The following is an 18,695-nucleotide window of genomic DNA, read 5'->3' on the forward strand; positions in this document are numbered from 1 at the left end:
AAATAAATATTTAAAAAAATAACTCAACTCAACGCCAAACTGCGGAAGAAATCCTTTCGTTAATCGACTGTCGTCGTTCGTTTCGACAATTGTGCCTTTTGCAGATGGGAATTTCTCCGATTTTCCCTTCATATACCTGACACGTAAGTATTCCTGGGTGGGATTTATTAATTTAGTTGTTCATGTTTTGCAAATTTCTGTATTAATTTTCATATTTTCCATAAAATTCTAAAAAAAACTTGCAAAGTATTTTTCACTTGTCTCTGGAAGACTAACATTTGGTTCTCAAAAAAATCAAATTTGTTTCCCATCGATCGGCACAGCATTTCAATTTTTTTCTTTTTCCTCGGAAATTTTCCATTCCAGATCCGCCAGAGATTATCCGGAAACCGTCGAATCAGGGTGTTCGAGTCGGTGGGGTGGCGACGTTCTTCTGCGGCGCCCGCGGTGATCCACAGCCCAACATCGTCTGGAGGAAGAATGGCAAGAAGATAGTTGGTGAGTTGGTGATTTAAAAATGAATGATGAGTTGATTCCGGGAGAGCTTTCATTGCTAGCAAATATTGATCGAAAGCTAGCCTTGACAAACAATCAGGGTTCAAAGAATTATAGAAAACTTAAAAAATGATGATTGATTCGTATTGTCAAGGATAGCTTTTTTCACAATTTTTTCTACAGTTCAGATTATTAATTCAAACTATTTTTTTAAAGGTTCCCAATCGCGCTACTCGATGATCGAGTCCAATGGTGTTTCGATGTTACGGATTGAGCCGGTTCGAGCTGGCCGAGATGATGCCCCGTACGAGTGTATGGCGGAAAATGGCGTCGGAGATGCCGTTTCTGCCGAGGCAACTCTATCCGTTTACGAAAGTAAGTAACGTACTATAATTTCTTCTACTTATCCTTGCCGGGGCAACAAGATTCATGCAAATTTCGAGTGATTTCCCTCTTCACGATTTAATCCCACCGGGACTCTGCCGCTTTTCATAATCCTTATCCTCCATCAAAAACCAGCAGCAACCAAATCTAGCAGCTTGTTAAATGTTAAATCTTAAAATCTGGTACCAAGAAAAACCACTCAAACTGAATTGCCCTCTTATCTCCCGAGTTCATAAATCAAAACCACTTAGGCCGCAGTGAGCGAGTATTCCATAATTCACACAGCCTTCGTCATCTCGGCAGAATATCCGGGTCCGGGGCTTCCGGTCATCATCATCGTCATCGTTTGCCGGTGCCAATCCAGGAAAAAGCGCAATCCTCTTTGCCAAATGCTCTTTCCCGGGGCCGACTGCCCGCTTCGAAAGCTTCGAATCAGAATCGGAACCGGACGACCGAAATGCAAAAATGCACTAAATCCCATCGGATTTGCATTATTAATTGTATGAATTTCTCGGCCATTATGCTAATAAGTTCGGAAAAGACCGAGCAGCAATAATTCGAATGATGGCGGGTTGGGTTGAAACAAAGAGAGAGAGAAAAAAAAATTGATGCAAAACTGGTTCAACCGAAAGACGAAAACCTCTAATCCACTTTCAAAGCGGGTACCATCGACTACTCCCGGTAGCCAGTTGAAATCTTTTCTATGTATAGATTATGCATTTGCATTTAATGCCCTCAAAGATCAGCCTCGTTCTGTTGTCTACTATGGGAGACATCGAATGGAATGGAAATCGGTGTCACTTTTGCCAAAAATTTTTGTGAAAATTCCCTGTCCATTTACAGCGGAAAAATTTACATTTTTTTTACGAAATATGGCAAGTTGTTCATTTCTTCCTTTTTTTAAAGAATTCTGTGAATTTGAATTTCTAAAACCCTGGGGTCTAAAAAGTTTCGTTTTCATAAAAAGCTTATATTTATATGTATGATGTATGATGGATGTATTTCAGCTCGAAAGATGTTACTATTTGTTGTGGGGATATCAAATAAAACACAGTACTATTTGTATCGGAAACTGATAATATAATAGCATTTATCCTCGTCAAGTCATGTAAAAAGGTTAGGTTACAAAAGTGATTGATATATGCTTGGATTATCCATCCGTCATATTTGCAACACTTCCCTAATGATTTCAAATCTGTTCAACTGGCACCAATTCCTGTGAACACTACGAATTCACTCTTTGTCGATTCTAGAACCATATAGCGAATTGACGTTCTCTCTCTCACTTGCTACTCTCTGTTATTGTTTACATTTGCCACGCGGTTCGTCAGTCCGGATCAATAGAGTATTTCCTGAGACAGATTGTAGTAGGGTAGAGTTTTGTTTTTGTTTTGAAAAATGTAAACACCAACTGGTCGCCATTTTGATCTTTGATGATAAGCACTGTTCAATGCTTTCTTTTAAAAACTTCTTTAATTAAAAGCATCAACATACCTTCATGTCTCAACTAGTTATGAATTTACAAATCATTAAATAAAGAATTTATATTCTCCTCACCAAGGTGCGCTTGCAAAACCACAACATTTGCATTGCCAATTTTATTTCGTTACTATCTGGTCATTGAACATGCGTAATGTTGTTGTTATGTTTACCCTACCACGATATGCCGAGAAAATGTAAACATGAGAAATCAGCTGTTCGTCTGACAAGTGGGGAAATGCCTTATGGTCTCGGTGAAGCGTTCGATCGTCGCGAGTGTACTTCAACACTATTAACATCTTACTGCGGCAGCAAAAAGAAAGCTCTTTTCAGATTGTTCTGCACTTCGATAACTTGAAACTCTGAAGAATTTGTAATACGATTTCGCACAATCTCTAATGAAAAAGACGATTATTGAAAATCATTCATTGCAAATTTGCAAGCGAAACAAATCAATTTCCCCAGCAGCAGCTTATACGCTCGTGCTGCCAATTGTTTTTCCCGTCTTTCGACCCCATCCTTAAACACAACCCTGATGAATAAGTCATGAACAGCATCGTTTTTATCTATTTTCCCGGGAAGAACCAGAGTCTAACAGAAAGCGGCAGCCTCAACTCAGAGCTTCGATATATGTAGGGGGAAGTGTCCCTAAATGCGCATGTTGGGTAATATGCGCATACAGCCGATTGACGATATGGCTGGATATTCATCATATCTAATCAATGCAGTTTGAGGGTAATACGCTTTTAATACATGGCATGAAAAAATTAAATTGTTATATGAAGCCGAAAAAATTTAAAAATTCAAACAAGATTTTTGTCAATTTTGTTATAATATATTGAACTTTAATTATCGTGCGTACAGATTCTGTGGACAAAAATTTTAATGGTTTTTCTTTCTTATTCATCTGGAAATCAAAAATTCAACAAATTGCAGCTTTTGGCAAAGTTGTAAATGATAAGATATTGGAATAAGAGACAGGTTCTGAATGCCCATATCAAGGCAGGTTAAATGCCTATATCAAGAAAAATAGATAAGTCTTATAAATTTTTTACTTTCTATCATTTTAACATTAAATCTACGCCAAAATCACGATCTTACAGCGAAAAAATAAGAACTTCATACTGATCCGATAAAATTACGATATGAACAAAAAATTACCATAAAATATAGCCATAAGATATACTTAACTATGTTTCATGCAAAAGAACTAGTGATACAGAAAATTTCACCGAAATTTGAGCCTTGACGTATGCTTAACATCCGTTTCTACCATTTCCAATTAAATAATATCAAAATATTGCAAGTGTTAATGAAATATAGCTAAAAACATAAATATGCGCATTTAGCCCGCCAGTTTCGGAAATCGGCTATTTTGACTTCTTTCATTATAAAATTATTTTCACAAAAACTGAAAGAAATTTTAACAGAAAGATTGCTCTAACGTATATAAAACAGATGTCCGCTCAAGTGTATACAGTTTTCAGACTCCTATCTATTGGAATATGGGAGAAAATGAGTGCTTTCCTTAATATGCGCATATAGCCTTCCTCTCCCCTACGGTATATTCCCTCGTACTCTTGTCACCGCCACCTTTTGAGTCATAAAACAACGATTTCCGCCCACTCACTCGACCTCCCGAACTAGAAAAAAGCTTCCTAGTAGGGGAACATGCCCTATTATGCGCCACCTAAGCGAATCGCTGATTTTCTGTGTATTCCCCGTACAAATTGTGTTAAAACTGGGTGTAATCGTTGAAGAAAAGTGTTTTCTACAAATTCCTATGATTTTTCATAACTCAAATTGCTATAGTTTCTTCAAAAACATGATTTTTCAAAACCATATTCAAAGCCACAGAACAAAACTGTGTTGCGAATACGCGCCGCTGTGTATTCAATACGCGCCTAGCAGCCGAACACACCCGAGAGCAGCCGAAGACCGAAAACACACCAATACCTACAGACACTTTGACTGAAAAGAAAATCAAAATGGACTAATAGAAATTTAACAAAAAATGAAAAATAGATTTTTTGGGCTGAATTAACGCTCAAAATATGGTTTTAGACTTTTTGTTCATTTTCAATGAAAATTGGCCTTTTTGAAAAATTAATGCTATTTTCAGCCTACTACGATTGGCGCGTTATAAAGAGCGCATGGGCCGTGATAGAACATACCCATGAAAAGCATACCTTAGCGAGTTCAGTATGATTTTCTAGCATAAAATCATAATTTAGATTCTCCTCTATCGATGTGTCAGAAAATATTGTCTTAATCGTTTTTCTCTGCTTGGGGACACCTTATTAAAAGTGTTTTAAAATTTAGATCGAAATGAAGAAAAACCTAAATTGTGAAATTATTACGACACAGGGGCATTTTAAGGAAAAATTCATATTTGCCATGACCAATCACAGCATTTAAAACAAATTGGTAATATTTTGCAGGCTTAAAATGTGTCAGATTCTTCAAAACAAGAGTGGCGCGTATTAGCCACATGGGGCGTTATATGAACTTTTCCCCTAGCAGTTTGAATCTCGAGAGGAATCAAAAAACGCGGACCATACTCTGGTTTTTTTTCCTCCAGTGGAATATCGAATGCAGTTTATGGATTTTATTCTAATAAAGGTACCTACTCGTATCAGCCATTTTTCGGATGGCGCTTTTTTATGTGGTTCGCACCAAGCTCATATGGGTCTACGCGCACTTTATTGGCCCATTTGGACGGCTCGTTGGTTTCTTGCAGCTCTCAGTTCTTTGCGGTTCGAGTAGATGTGGCGGTAGAGCGATTGGCGATCGAACCACTGTTTGAGTGTTTATATATGGTACCAGCCGGAATCGTAAAATCGGTAAGCTTTACCATATAGGAGTACCACTGTAGATTGAGTTGGTTTGAGAAAAAAGTATTCCAAAAAATATTCGGAAAATTCTACATAGAGGAATAAGCGTAGTATGATCACGAAAAATCTCAGCCTCAGCGAACAATATGCGTATTTTTTATAGCAGGCTACTAGATAAAATTTTGGTTTTATGGGTGATCTTATAAAACTATTGGTGTTACTTGGGAATGATTGACAATTGAAAGTTTAGAGTTGAGTGTAGGAGTAGGAACCATGCATAGTTTAAAATTGAAAATCAATAGTTGAAAAATGTGGAAAAAAAATCCCAGAATAAAAAGTAAAGAGTTGAGAAATTAGAGTTCAGATTTGGGTGTCATAAGTTAAGTATTGAGAGGTTGAAATTCAGAATTTGAAGTTAAGAGTTTAGATGAGCTTCTAATGTTGAGCTTTGATAGTTTAGAGTTCAGAGATGGAAGTTAAATGTTAAAAATTGCAAACCATGGAAGACAGCCCAGATAACAAGATTGTATAAGCATCCAGTTTAGATTGGAATTGTATAAACATCATGTTGTAGTTAAACCAAGTTATATTTTATCGTTTATGGTTTGTATAGTTCATTATATACGATAACATTTTGTTAATCGTATGGAAAGATCAATAAAGTTGTTTTGAATCGCAGTAGAATTGTGTAAAGCTCAATATTTAATCCCACTGTACAATTAAGCAATCTTTCATGCTTGCGATCTATGATGACATATTATTTCCATGATAGGTCGTACAGTAATTGTGATAACATCGTATAATAGAATTTAAACAATCTATTCGTACTTGTCATTCAAAGTCGCTTATTGTGTTAAACTTATTCGGTAAATAATTGTTAATATTGCAATTCCTATGCTTAGTAATATCGTAATTATCTTATGTCGAATTGTCGACTCGTTTAACAGTACAGTAAATAGCTAGCTAAGATTGCACAGTGCTGAATACTATTATTGATTGTTATAGAATCGTCTATGAGATAGGTTAAAGTTGTATATCAAGAAAATGGCATCTATAAATAGATTTGGAGTCCTAAATGATGCAGTCTGTGGTATTTTATACAATTAACTGATTTTAAACGGAGCTCTCAACTGGACATGAACAAATTTGCTTGTTTGTATCAACATGAAATGGCGCCGAGGAAGTATCGAAGGACAGGGATCGGAACGTTGTGAGTTTGAGACTGAAGGAAAATATAGATGAAGTTGTATATGGTTGAATTTTATTCGCAGTAATCATTAAATTTTATTGTATTTGTGTTCACGGCGATTCATAGTAAAATCGTAACAAGGGAAAAATATAATTGCTTTTGGGATACAGTAACAATAAATTGTATTAAATGGTGAAGAAAGTTGTACAAACCTCAGGCTACCTGCAAAAGGAAATTGTAATCAAATTGTAAGACAGGCAACATAAAGTTGTAATTTGTACAATCCTAAGATTTTGTAAAAAGCAAAGTTGCTATCAAATTGTTGAAAACGCAATACAAAGTTTTATATTTTCAAGGTGAGCAAAATTTGGTCCGTATATTGCCTCCACTTTGGTACATACAGGCTCATATAGAATATTCTATACAACTGATTGATTGTACAAAGATTGTACAAAAGTGTGTATATCTCAGAAACAACTAAAATATACAGACCAAAATGTTCACAGGGAAAACTCCTCATATCGGGTTGCAGTGAAAGAGAGTGTAATTTTTTCCGTCTGCTCACCCAAGCTTTGCGGCTAGAGATAAATCGCACTGCAATCAAGTGTGAGATTGTCAACACATAAGAGTGAGCGAGAGCATTCACATCTGCTGATGGAGAGAATTCTCTTCTCTGGAAAAATCGATTGCGCATTGTGTAGAGGAGAAATCTGAGAGCTATTACAGTTTTTTCTTGGTACGTTTACGAAAAAAGTGGAATGAAGGCAACATTAAACGAATATGTAGTAAAACAGTTTAATCACTTAAACCGACGGTAATCGTTGTTCGGATGATATTTAAACAGTGTTTTTCGATATCAACTGCAAGCCAGCCAAAAAAGTTTATCCCTTTTGTTGCATAATTGAAGCCGTCTACAGGAACGTTATTTTGATTTTATCTATGCAATCTAAGATGATCTCCATTTTATTTCCACCAATATACTGGTGTCTTGAAAAATCCTGGCTTCGGTGCAGATTTTTTGCCGGTGAAAATTATTTTTTAAAAAAGAGTAAAGATTTAAATGTGGCAGGGCTGACAGCGGGAAAAAAATTGTTATTTTCTGTACGTTGTGTGGTGGGAGTCTAAACATTTTTAATCTCCTTTAACACTGAGGTATAGGGCGCTCATGACTAGAATTCTCTACCTCCCACTCTGATGCGATAGCTCTCACACTTGCCGCCCGAATCGCTTACAGCTCGTGTAAATTCATATTACGAGTGGAGCACGATCTGATTACACTTGGAACCAAACTGAAAACAGAATTGTTTTTCCAGGCTCTTTGTTGTTTTGGAGGAGCTGACCAACCATGTTGAAAGCTGATGAGATGAGATGAGAAATGAGAATTGAGAGTTGAGAGTCGAGAGTCGAGAGTTACAGTAAAAACAATACGAGTTCAGATTTTAATGTTGAGTGGAGAGCAATGAAAGATGGACGGTAACAATCCCAAGCTAAGAGACGAGATATGAGAATCGAGTGTTTATAGAGTCGAGAGCTGCTAGTAAAAACATATAGAAGATTTGACAGTTAAGAGATCTGAATTGCTCCTTTTCTCTTTTCATCATCTACATATAAAAGTTCATCAATTTTCAACTCTGTTATTATTTTTCAAGAATATACTTTTATACTTTCATATACTTTCATCGATTTGCCGAAATTAGAATTTAAGAAACAAAGAGTGGAGAATTGAGAGTGGAAGAACTCTCAACCTTCCACTCTCGAAAGCCTAGAATTAAAAGTTAACATTTCAGAGTTGAGAGATGACAATTGAGATTGTGGATAAGAGAATTGAAAATTGGGAGTTGCCAGTTGAGGGTTTAAAACTTAGAGTAAAGAGCTTAGATGAGCGAGTTTCGAGTTGGGAGTTTAGTATTGTGATAAATATTGAAATCTGATTGATGAGCAGAGATGCCAACTGTTTTTCAAAAAAGTCTGAAGGATTTTGAAAACATGTCTGGAAAAGTCTGGCTAAAGATATTTGAAAGTGACGGCTTTTTTTCGTTTTTTGGACGTCAGATCGCGATATTGCAGATGCTTATTACTTGATGAATAATCATACATTCTATGCACGAGGAAAAATGACCTTAATGGGTTAAATTCCTATAAAAAAGGAAAAAAAAACATTCTATGCACTTTCAATGCCTTAGATTTTAATGCTTATCTCTCTGTTTTCGCTCCATCTTCGTCAAATTGCTCACTTAACAATTACTAACTCGAATAATTTTCCACCTCTTTACCACGAAAATTTGGGATTTCAGCTGTTTTGTAAAACATTTCATGTCCAAATCCAAAAGTCTGGAATTGTTTGAAGGATTTGACAAAAGTCTGGAAGTCTGAAATCCTTGAAAAATGTCTTTTTAAACCCACTACCCCTTTTTTAAAAAATTTGAAAGGAAAATCTTAAGAAAAGTTATTATCTGGATTGTTGAAAAACCATTACCTTTTGGCTTTATGTAGTTGTTAAACTTAACTCAATATTCATTAAAATGAGACCCTCAGAGCCAAAGGAGTAGGGGGTTTTATAAGTGCAGAAATTATTGATTTTGATTTCATAATCTCAAACGATTCTTCTTGTTTCAAACTATATTTCGTAATTTTTTCAGATTTTTAAAATTTTTATTACAAGCTACAAGTTGTAGACTACAACCAACATTACATTATATTCTTTGGCCCAGAGAGCCTCATTATTGAATACAAACTAAAGACTGTTAAGCCGGGGAAATAACGTTAAAAATAGTAATTTTATTTTTTGATATCTGAATTTGAGTCCTGTTCAAAGTTTAAATTAGAATTTAATAACTGAATTCCGGCAAAGTAAGTGATTTTTGAATAGTTAAAAATTTTATCCATGGCAAATGGCTCCATTGATTTTTGAAACGATTGAAATAAATATGAACAAATAAGACCTCAAAATACCTCAAAACATTTTTACATCCTTTCCAAAAACTCTATCACTAAATCACAGATGACGCTTTTTACACAGATTTTTTTGAAGGTTTTTTTTCTGCTTAGCATTTTTTTTTGAGACAATGCATTTTAAAGATTATTAAGCATTGCCATCCAAAATAAATGCTGTCTAGAATAACCCAAAATAATCTTACGATGAACATGTAAATCTGTGACAATTTAAAAAAATCTTTTCAATGCATTTAAAAAAATAAATTGAGATACTGGAACAAAAATTTGCTTTATGAAATTGTGAATATTTTAGTCTTTAATCTGATGCTCTGTAGCTCTGTAACGTAATTTATTTATTTTTCATCGAACTTACTCGTTGTTATTTCAAATCCACGTTGTTTCGTGATTTGTGAAAATATGAATTACGACCTTACTGAATTACGATCTTACTACCTTAATTTCAAAATTAAGCTCACCGCCCCCCTGGAAGCTCTCAATACCCCCAAGGCGGCGCGGTAGGAACCACTTTGAAAACCACTGGTCTAGAAGATCTAGACAAATTCTGGAAGGTTGACATTACTGGTGATGAGAGCAAAGCCGAGAGTAAAGATATGAGAATTGAAGGTTGAGGGCTAAGAGTTTGAGAGTTGAAATTAAACAATTCAATGTTAAGATTAGAGACATAAGATAAGAGAGGAGAAAAATAAGGGTTACCTTCTGAGAGTAAACTGTTAAGATTAGTTGAGAATTTGATGTTGAGAGTTGAAATCTGATTGTTAAGTGTTAAGAGATGAAGGTTAATCGTTGAAATTCTGTAGTTAAGAGTTGATAGTTGATTTTTAAAAGTTGAGAATAGAGAAATGAAAGTGAAGAATTCAGAGTTGAAAATTAAGATTTGTAGATGAGATTTGAAAGTTGATAATTTAGAGTTGACGGGTAAGCAGAGTCTTCTTTTGAAAGGTTTTCCTGTTCTGCTTTCCTGAAAGTATCTGCTTTTGCTATTTTACCAAAATACTTGGAGCTTTTGATTGTTGAGTTTCTGATTAAGATTTGCTGTTTATTTCGTTATAACGTTCTTGAAAATTCAAACTACCTAATACAAATACAGACCCCGTTCGTTTTTGGCAACATTCGATTTTGGCAACATTCGATTTTGGCAACATTCGATTTTGGCAACATCCGATTTTGGCACATGTGCCAAAATCGAACGGTTTTTGGAAACAACATTACTTTTTAGTTTTCGTTATAAAAGGACCAATTTAATTCAGACAAACATCATAAATACGTTTTTATGCTCTGAAATGGTGATTAAATACAACAATAAAAACCAAAAATTTTTAAAAATTTTATAAGGTACTCAAAAATGACAAAAAGATGAAAAATTCAAAAAGTTAAAAAACAAATTCAAATAAAAGACTGAATATGACAAAAAACAACTGAAAAATGATGAAGAATGAAAAAAACAGCAAATATGACAGAAGAAAACAAATATTATAAACAAAACAAGAAAAGTGCAAAATGCATCAAAAACATGATGAAAAAATTAAAAAATTACTACAAATGGTCGAAAATTTACTGAAACAACGTTTTTGATAATAATCATAGTTATTTTATAAAAATAACTAGAAAAAAGAAGAGAAAAAAAAACCGTTCGATTTTGGCAACATTCGATTTTGGCAACACAAAATGTACGGGCATGTTGCCAAAATCGAACGGGGTCTGTACTTCAGGAGTATTCTCTTATACAAAAAAAAACACTTCACCGACACTCACCTACTCATAACCCACTCTTTTTCAACCGATTGTACCAATCCAGATTCTTGGCGCGCAAAGATTTACCCGGAATGTTCCCTTTTTCCCGAGGAACGTGGAAATCCGTTTGGCTCATCTGGGAACTGGAACAGACCCTGGCACGGTCGAAGGAAGAAGTTGGTTTCGTTTCTTTAGCCAGTAGTGCCGCGAGAAGCATAATTTTGCATCGATTTGCATAATGACTGGCGCGTTTGGTGGTTTCCTATAGAAAGAGAAAGAGATGAAAAGATAGGGACAAAGTGAAACAGACAGATAAAAACTGTCTCCAGAAGCTCCGCACCGGGACGAAGACGATATGTTTATAAGCTCCCGGCGCGTTGCGTTTGCTGATTCGGATTCTGATGATGCTGATGATGATGACGATGTGGCGACAGCGGAATGGCATTTTCGTCATTTCCGCTTCGAGGAATCCCAGTTCCTTTGGGCGAGCAGAGAACATGTCCTGGTGTCTTTCCTTTATTTTTTTTTGCTTTGGACCCGGTCCCATTTATTCTACGCCCGAGGTTTGGCTTTATTATTTATAAAAGCTCTGCACGGGGTTTCTCACTCACTCACTCACCCGGACTGTTCAGAACGGAAGTGGCATAATGGAATGATAAAAGCAATGGCGGTCTCTCATTCCTGTGTCGGTCGTTTCGAAAAAGATGGCGACGAGCTGTTGCCACTTGAAGTGCGGATACGGAAGTTTTGGCTGGCTGACTGGCTGGCTGGGCAGGGTGCTAGCTAGTTGATCAATCTGGGGACACAAAAACAACAACAAACAGAACTAGCTGCGGAACCGGAAACGAACTGTGAATAATTGAGATGAAACGTGCAATCTAGGTCAAATTAATAAGAACTTTCCGGGGGAGACAATCAGGGAAGTCGGGGACTTGAATCGACAATTTGTTTGGATATGCTTAAATAGATTCTTTTCCGAAGATTGAGTTTTAATTATTTCTAATCCCTAAAATTAAAAAAAAAAAACTGAATTCATGAAGAAAAAAAAATTGAAAAATTTAATTGGAACAGTCAGATGAAACAACAAGTGACCACCATTGAGGCCAATGATGAAGCACAAAAGTCAACAGACTGTGTGCAAAGCTCTACGGCTCGCCTTTTTTTATCTGAAAACCGATAAAAAAGCTGAGTCTTTCCATTCTTGTCCGAATGAAAATTGCAAACATCAAAGACCATCCGCCGGCATCCCTGTCAAATGGTAATGCCAGCAAGCCAGCTTCTCGGAATTTGGCAGCCAGCATCCCCAAAGCACAGTTTTCTTTCTACCCACCCAACATCAGGGAGAGATCGTTTTTCATTGGCATCATTCTGATGAAAAAAATCAAAAAGAAAAACGGTTTGATAATAATTTTCGTATTCAATTCTAAATCAAAATATTCCTGCCGGGCAAGTCTTGTTGCCAAAAATCTGACAAGCCACCAAACCCACAGCCAGTGCCATTTGCAGCAAGAAAAAAACGGGCACGTGCCGGTTTCGATTTACCGAATTCTTTTGCTTGTGGCGATTTTCATCATCGACTGATTTTTGCGTGGGGTTTCCCAAATTGATGATTCGATTGGAGAAAACTGGACCATTGTGGATTCTATTTGATTTCCAATTCAGATTTCAGATTTCAGATTCAGATTTCAGATTTCAGATTTCAGATTCAGATTTCAGATTCAGATTTCAGATTCAGATTCAGATTCAGATTTCAGATTTTAGATTCAGATTTCAGATTCAGATTTCAGATTCAGATTCAGATTTCAGATTTCAGATTCAGATTTCAGATTCAGATTTCAGATTCAGATTTCAGATTCAGATTTCAGATTCAGATTTCAGATTCAGATTTCAGATTCAGATTTCAGATTCAGATTTCAGATTCAGATTTCAGATTCAGATTTCAGATTCAGATTTCAGATTCAGATTTCAGATTCAGATTTCAGATTTCAGATTCAGATTTCAGATTCAGATTTCAGATTCAGATTTCAGATTCAGATTCAGATTCAGATTTCAGATTCAGATTTCAGATTCAGATTTCAGATTTCAGATTCAGATTTCAGATTCAGATTTCAGATTCAGATTTCAGATTCAGATTTCAGATTCAGATTTCAGATTCAGATTTCAGATTCAGATTTCAGATTCAGATTTCAGATTCAGATTTCAGATTCAGATTTCAGATTCAGATTTCAGATTCAGATTTCAGATTCAGATTTCAGATTTCAGATTCAGATTTCAGATTCAGATTTCAGATTCAGATTTCAGATTCAGATTTCAGATTCAGATTTCAGATTCAGATTTCAGATTCAGATTTCAGATTCAGATTTCAGATTCAGATTTAAGATTCAGATTTCAGATTCAGATTTCAGATTCAGATTTCAGATTCAGATTTCAGATTCAGATTTCAGATTCAGATTTCAGATTCAGATTTCAGATTCAGATTTCAGATTCAGATTTCAGATTCAGATTTCAGATTCAGATTTCAGATTCAGATTTCAGATTCAGATTTCAGATTCAGATTTCAGATTCAGATTTCAGATTCAGATTTCAGATTCAGATTTCAGATTCAGATTTCAGATTCAGATTTCAGATTCAGATTTCAGATTCAGATTTCAGATTCAGATTTCAGATTCAGATTTCAGATTCAGATTTCAGATTCAGATTTCAGATTCAGATTTCAGATTCAGATTTCAGATTCAGATTTCAGATTCAGATTTCAGATTCAGATTTCAGATTCAGATTTCAGATTCAGATTTCAGATTCAGATTTCAGATTCAGATTTCAGATTCAGATTTCAGATTCAGATTTCAGATTCAGATTTCAGATTCAGATTTCAGATTCAGATTTCAGATTCAGATTTCAGATTCAGATTTCAGATTCAGATTTCAGATTTCAGTTTCAGATTTCAGTTTCAGATTTCAGATTCAGATTTCAGATTCAGATTTCAGATTCAGATTTCAGATTCAGATTTCAGATTCAGATTCAGATTCAGATTTCAGATTCAGATTTCAGATTCAGATTTCAGATTCAGATTTCAGATTCAGATTTCAGATTCAGATTTCAGATTCAGATTTCAGATTCAGATTTCAGATTCAGATTTCAGATTCAGATTTCAGATTCAGATTTCAGATTCAGATTTCAGATTCAGATTTCAGATTCAGATTTCAGATTCAGATTTCAGATTCAGATTTCAGATTCAGATTTCAGATTCAGATTTCAGATTCAGATTTCAGATTCAGATTTCAGATTCAGATTTCAGATTCAGATTTCAGATTCAGATTTCAGATTCAGATTTCAGATTCAGATTTCAGATTCAGATTTCAGATTCAGATTTCAGATTCAGATTTCAGATTCAGATTTCAGATTCAGATTTCAGATTCAGATTTCAGATTCAGATTTCAGATTCAGATTTCAGATTCAGATTTCAGATTCAGATTTCAGATTCAGATTTCAGATTCAGATTTCAGATTCAGATTTCAGATTCAGATTTCAGATTCAGATTTCAGATTCAGATTTCAGATTCAGATTTCAGATTCAGATTTCAGATTCAGATTTCAGGTTCAGATTTCAGATTCAGATTTCAGATTCAGATTTCAGATTCAGATTTCAGATTCAGATTTCAGATTCAGATTTCAGATTCAGATTTCAGATTCAGATTTCAGATTCAGATTTCAGATTCAGATTTCAGATTCAGATTTCAGATTCAGATTTCAGATTCAGATTTCAGATTCAGATTTCAGATTCAGATTTCAGATTCAGATTTCAGATTCAGATTTCAGATTCAGATTTCAGATTCAGATTTCAGATTCAGATTTCAGATTTCAGATTCAGATTTCAGATTCAGATTTCAGATTCAGATTTCAGATTCAGATTTCAGATTCAGATTTCAGATTCAGATTTCAGATTCAGATTTCAGATTCAGATTTCAGATTACAGATTCATGAAATGATGAAATCACAGAACCACAAATATTTTTGGTAAAAAAAACACTGAATTTTGCTTCTGCTTCGGCAACTTTGTGTGACACAGTTTAAACTTGTTTGTTTTTCAATTATGATTTTCATTGTATGGTAGTTGGTGTGGTTGTTGTTTTTCAATTCAGGTTTGTTTCATATGGACGCCTAAAATCTCAATTTTGGTATAGCATTTCATAACAATTAAGTTAAAAAAAAGAAACTCTCGCAGAACCTGAAGAAAAATTATACAAATCCAAAACATTTCTTCAATTCACCTAAATCACTCCATTCAGCCGCCAACTTTATTATAAAGACATTATTCCGAAATTAACTGTATAAACTTCGTTGTGTACGGCCTTCAAGAGAAAACTCAAATGAAAACAAAATTGCTCGGTTATTGCTTGGTGTTTGTGCTTCATTCCGTGTGCCTCTATTCGGAAAATTTCCTCCCCAAACCCAAACCCCGCATTTAGTTTCATTTAATCTCCCTCCCTCGATTTGTTCCGAGTGAAAATTAAGCTCCTTAGTCAGTTGGGTAGCAGTAGCAAAAGCGTTTGGGAAAATGTAAATGAAAACTTCATCAAACCACCGAACGGAAAATTTTCGGAACGGGGAGACCCGGTAGAGAAAAAAAAGAGAATAAAACCCCTGGCAAATGAAAAAGCTGTAGGGATTTCCGTCTACCATCAGAGAATCATCAAACCAGCCAAACCGACGACTGGCAAAAGTCAAACGTTTGCTCAAGAGCAGAGCAGCAGCAGCAGCAGCACAGAAGAATTGAAAATGGAATGATATTTAATTTACTGTTTCCCATCTTCATCTGTCTTCGGGCTGCGTGGAAATTCGTGGAACAGCTTCAAGAAATCTGCGGAAAACGACACGCTTTCTGATTGGTTTTCCCCTCTCCGACGAAAGTGTAGCATGGACGATTTATGCGTTGCGTTATTTAGAAGGGAGATTGATTTAATCGCTGGAAATTGGTAGGGCGCGTTAAAATACTTCCGCTAGATCTATGAGAGCTTTAGCCGGAAATGATTAATTCAACTTACGGAAATTTTGAGTGTCTGATATCTGATACTTTAGATTTTTTACTCGACATCAGATCAGGGAATCAAAAAATTATTGTCCTCAGATTGAGTTTGCCATTAGAAGCATTCCTTATAATGTTAAGGATAAGTTCTCGCTAACGTGCGAGAAATAATTTCTCACCTTTTACAGAAAAAAGAGCGCAGATAAGTGTCAAAGCTCATATCTGGAAGAAAGCACTCGCTTTGAATTTCACAAGGGTTAAGGTCATTGAGTTAAGAGGACAGGTGAATTTAAACTTATGATGAGTTGAAAGGACAGTGCACAGCTTTGTTGGAAGTTAATGGCGAGTAGAGAAGACTGCCAATCAATGCGTGTTGGGAGGACCCAACGATAATCAGCGGGTTGGGAGAACAGATGAATCCAAACTGATGGCGATTCGAGAGGACAGTCAGTTTATTGTGAGTTAAGATAACCACGAAGGTAAATTTATCATGCTGAGAGAACAGATGAATTTAATCTAAAGCCGAGTTGAGAGGGCAGCCAGTTGATTGCGGGTTGAGAGAACCTTAAAGATAAAACCAACGCGTTGAAAGCACAGCTGAGTTGAAAATTACAGGCGTGTTGAGAAGACTGCAAATCAATTGCATTTTGGGCAGACGCAAAGATAAAATTATCGCGTTGAGAGGACAGCCAGTTGATTGTAAGTTGAGAGTACCGCTAAGATTAAATCAGCGTGCTGAGAGCACAGCTGAATTGAAAATTTTTGGTGCGTTGAGAAGACAGCCAATCAATTGCGAATTGGAAGGCTTAAACATAAAAAACAGCGTGTTGGGGAACAGCCAAATTTAAACCAATGGTGAGTTGAGAGTACAGCCAATTGATTGCGAATAGAGATAATCGTAAAGGAAGAACCAAAGTGTTGAGAGTAGTGAGTTGAGACGACCCAAAGGTAAAATCAGCGTGTTGGGAGGACAGCTGAATTAAAATAAGTGGTAAGTTGAAAATATGGCCAATCAATCGTGTGTTGAGAGGACAGCCAGTTGATTGTTAATTGAGAGAATCGTAAAGATACAACCAACGTGTTGAGAGTACAGCTGAGTTGAAAAATTATAGGCGAATTGAGAAGACTGCCAATCAGTGTGTTGGGAAGAATCAATGATAAAATCAGCTTGTTCTCCAATGAATCCACACTGATGGCGATTTGAGAGGACAGCCAGTTTATTGCGAGTTAGGAGAACCACAAAGGTAAATTCATCGTGTTGAGAGAACACCTGAATATAACCTGAAAGCGAGTTGAGAGAACAGCCAGTTAATTGCGAGTTGAGAGGACCGTAAAGACAAACCAACGTGTTAAGAGCTGAATTGGAAATTTTTGACAAGTTGAGAAGACAGCTAATGAATTGTGTATTAAGAAGTTATTGAGTTGAGTTGAGTTGAGATTACAGCCAATTGATTGCGAGTTGAGATAACCGTAAAGGTAAATAATCGAGTTGAGAGTGGTGAGTTGAGAGGACCCAAAGATAAAATCAGCTGGTTAGGAGGACAGTTCAATCTAAACTAAGGGCGAGTTGTGAGGACATTCAGTTGATTGCGAGTTGAGATTAGCGTAAAGGAAAAACTATCGTGTTGAGAGGACAGCTGAATTTAAATATTTGGTGAGTTGAGAAGACGGACAGTTTTCAGTTGTCTTCTCAACATGCTGATTTTAACTTTGTGGTCCTCTCAACTCACAATCAACTGGCTGTCCTCTCAATTCGATATTAGTTTATCTCTGGATAAACTAATATCGAGCTGAGAGGACAGCCAGTGGATTGTGAATTGAGAGGACCACTGAGGTAAAATCAGCGTGTTGAGAAAACAACTGAATATAAACTAGTGACTAGTCAACAGGACAGCCAATTTATTTCGAGTTGAGAGGACCCCAAAGACAACATCGTGTTGAGAGTTCAGTTTATTATGAGTGATAAGGAATGGATTCTTGAAATACTATTGATAGTTGATTGAAGTTTGAAATGTATGAGGATTTTTATCAGGCAATCTATTTTCATGAGTACGAGAAAAGTTGATAGGCAAGTACAGAAGTTGTGAAAAATTTACAGAAAATAAGCCCGAAGTAAGATATATTGAGAAAGAAATTTGAAATAGTGACATGTTATAGTAGGGATGACTTGACTAATAAAGTCAGAGAATTTTTTAGTGCATTTTAAAGTACAAATGACATGATTTTTGACATCAATATTACATTGGATATAGTCAATTCTATGGTGAATGCTATTTTTTTATTTTAACAACGTCAGAAATAATGATATTAATCCTGTCACTGTGTTGAGAATTTTCAAGGCTGTATATTTTTTACAAATTTGAACATTCCCATTTACATAGCCGGCCAAAAGCCGGCCCCTTCAAAAACATGATAATTTTGATCGGTCATATCTCAGCCGTTTATGTTTATGTTAACTTTTTATGACTGAAACTTTGCTTAACATTTTCCAAAAACTGTACTTAAAATCTCAGGGTGAGATGGACCAAATTTCAAAATTCGAGTTGCATTTGAATCCTTTTTTCATACCTTTCAAAACACATTTGTTAAATTTTTGTGCAAAGAAA

The 18,695-nt window shown here is 35.7% G+C and overlaps 1 protein-coding gene across 1 annotated transcript in view; it reads left to right on the forward strand.

Moving 5' to 3' along the window:
• LOC129742247 (tyrosine-protein phosphatase Lar) overlaps nucleotides 1-18,695 on the forward strand; it is a 740,954-nt gene that overhangs the window by 481,961 nt on the left and 240,298 nt on the right. The window contains exons 5-7 of the mRNA XM_055734122.1: nucleotides 105-143; nucleotides 367-498; nucleotides 712-870. Coding sequence (XP_055590097.1) covers nucleotides 105-143; nucleotides 367-498; nucleotides 712-870 — 330 coding nt within the window. The remainder of the gene's footprint in view (nucleotides 1-104; nucleotides 144-366; nucleotides 499-711; nucleotides 871-18,695) is intronic.

Source organism: Uranotaenia lowii, chromosome 2 (assembly GCF_029784155.1).
Source record: "Uranotaenia lowii strain MFRU-FL chromosome 2, ASM2978415v1, whole genome shotgun sequence".
Taxonomy (NCBI): Eukaryota; Metazoa; Arthropoda; class Insecta; order Diptera; family Culicidae; genus Uranotaenia; species Uranotaenia lowii.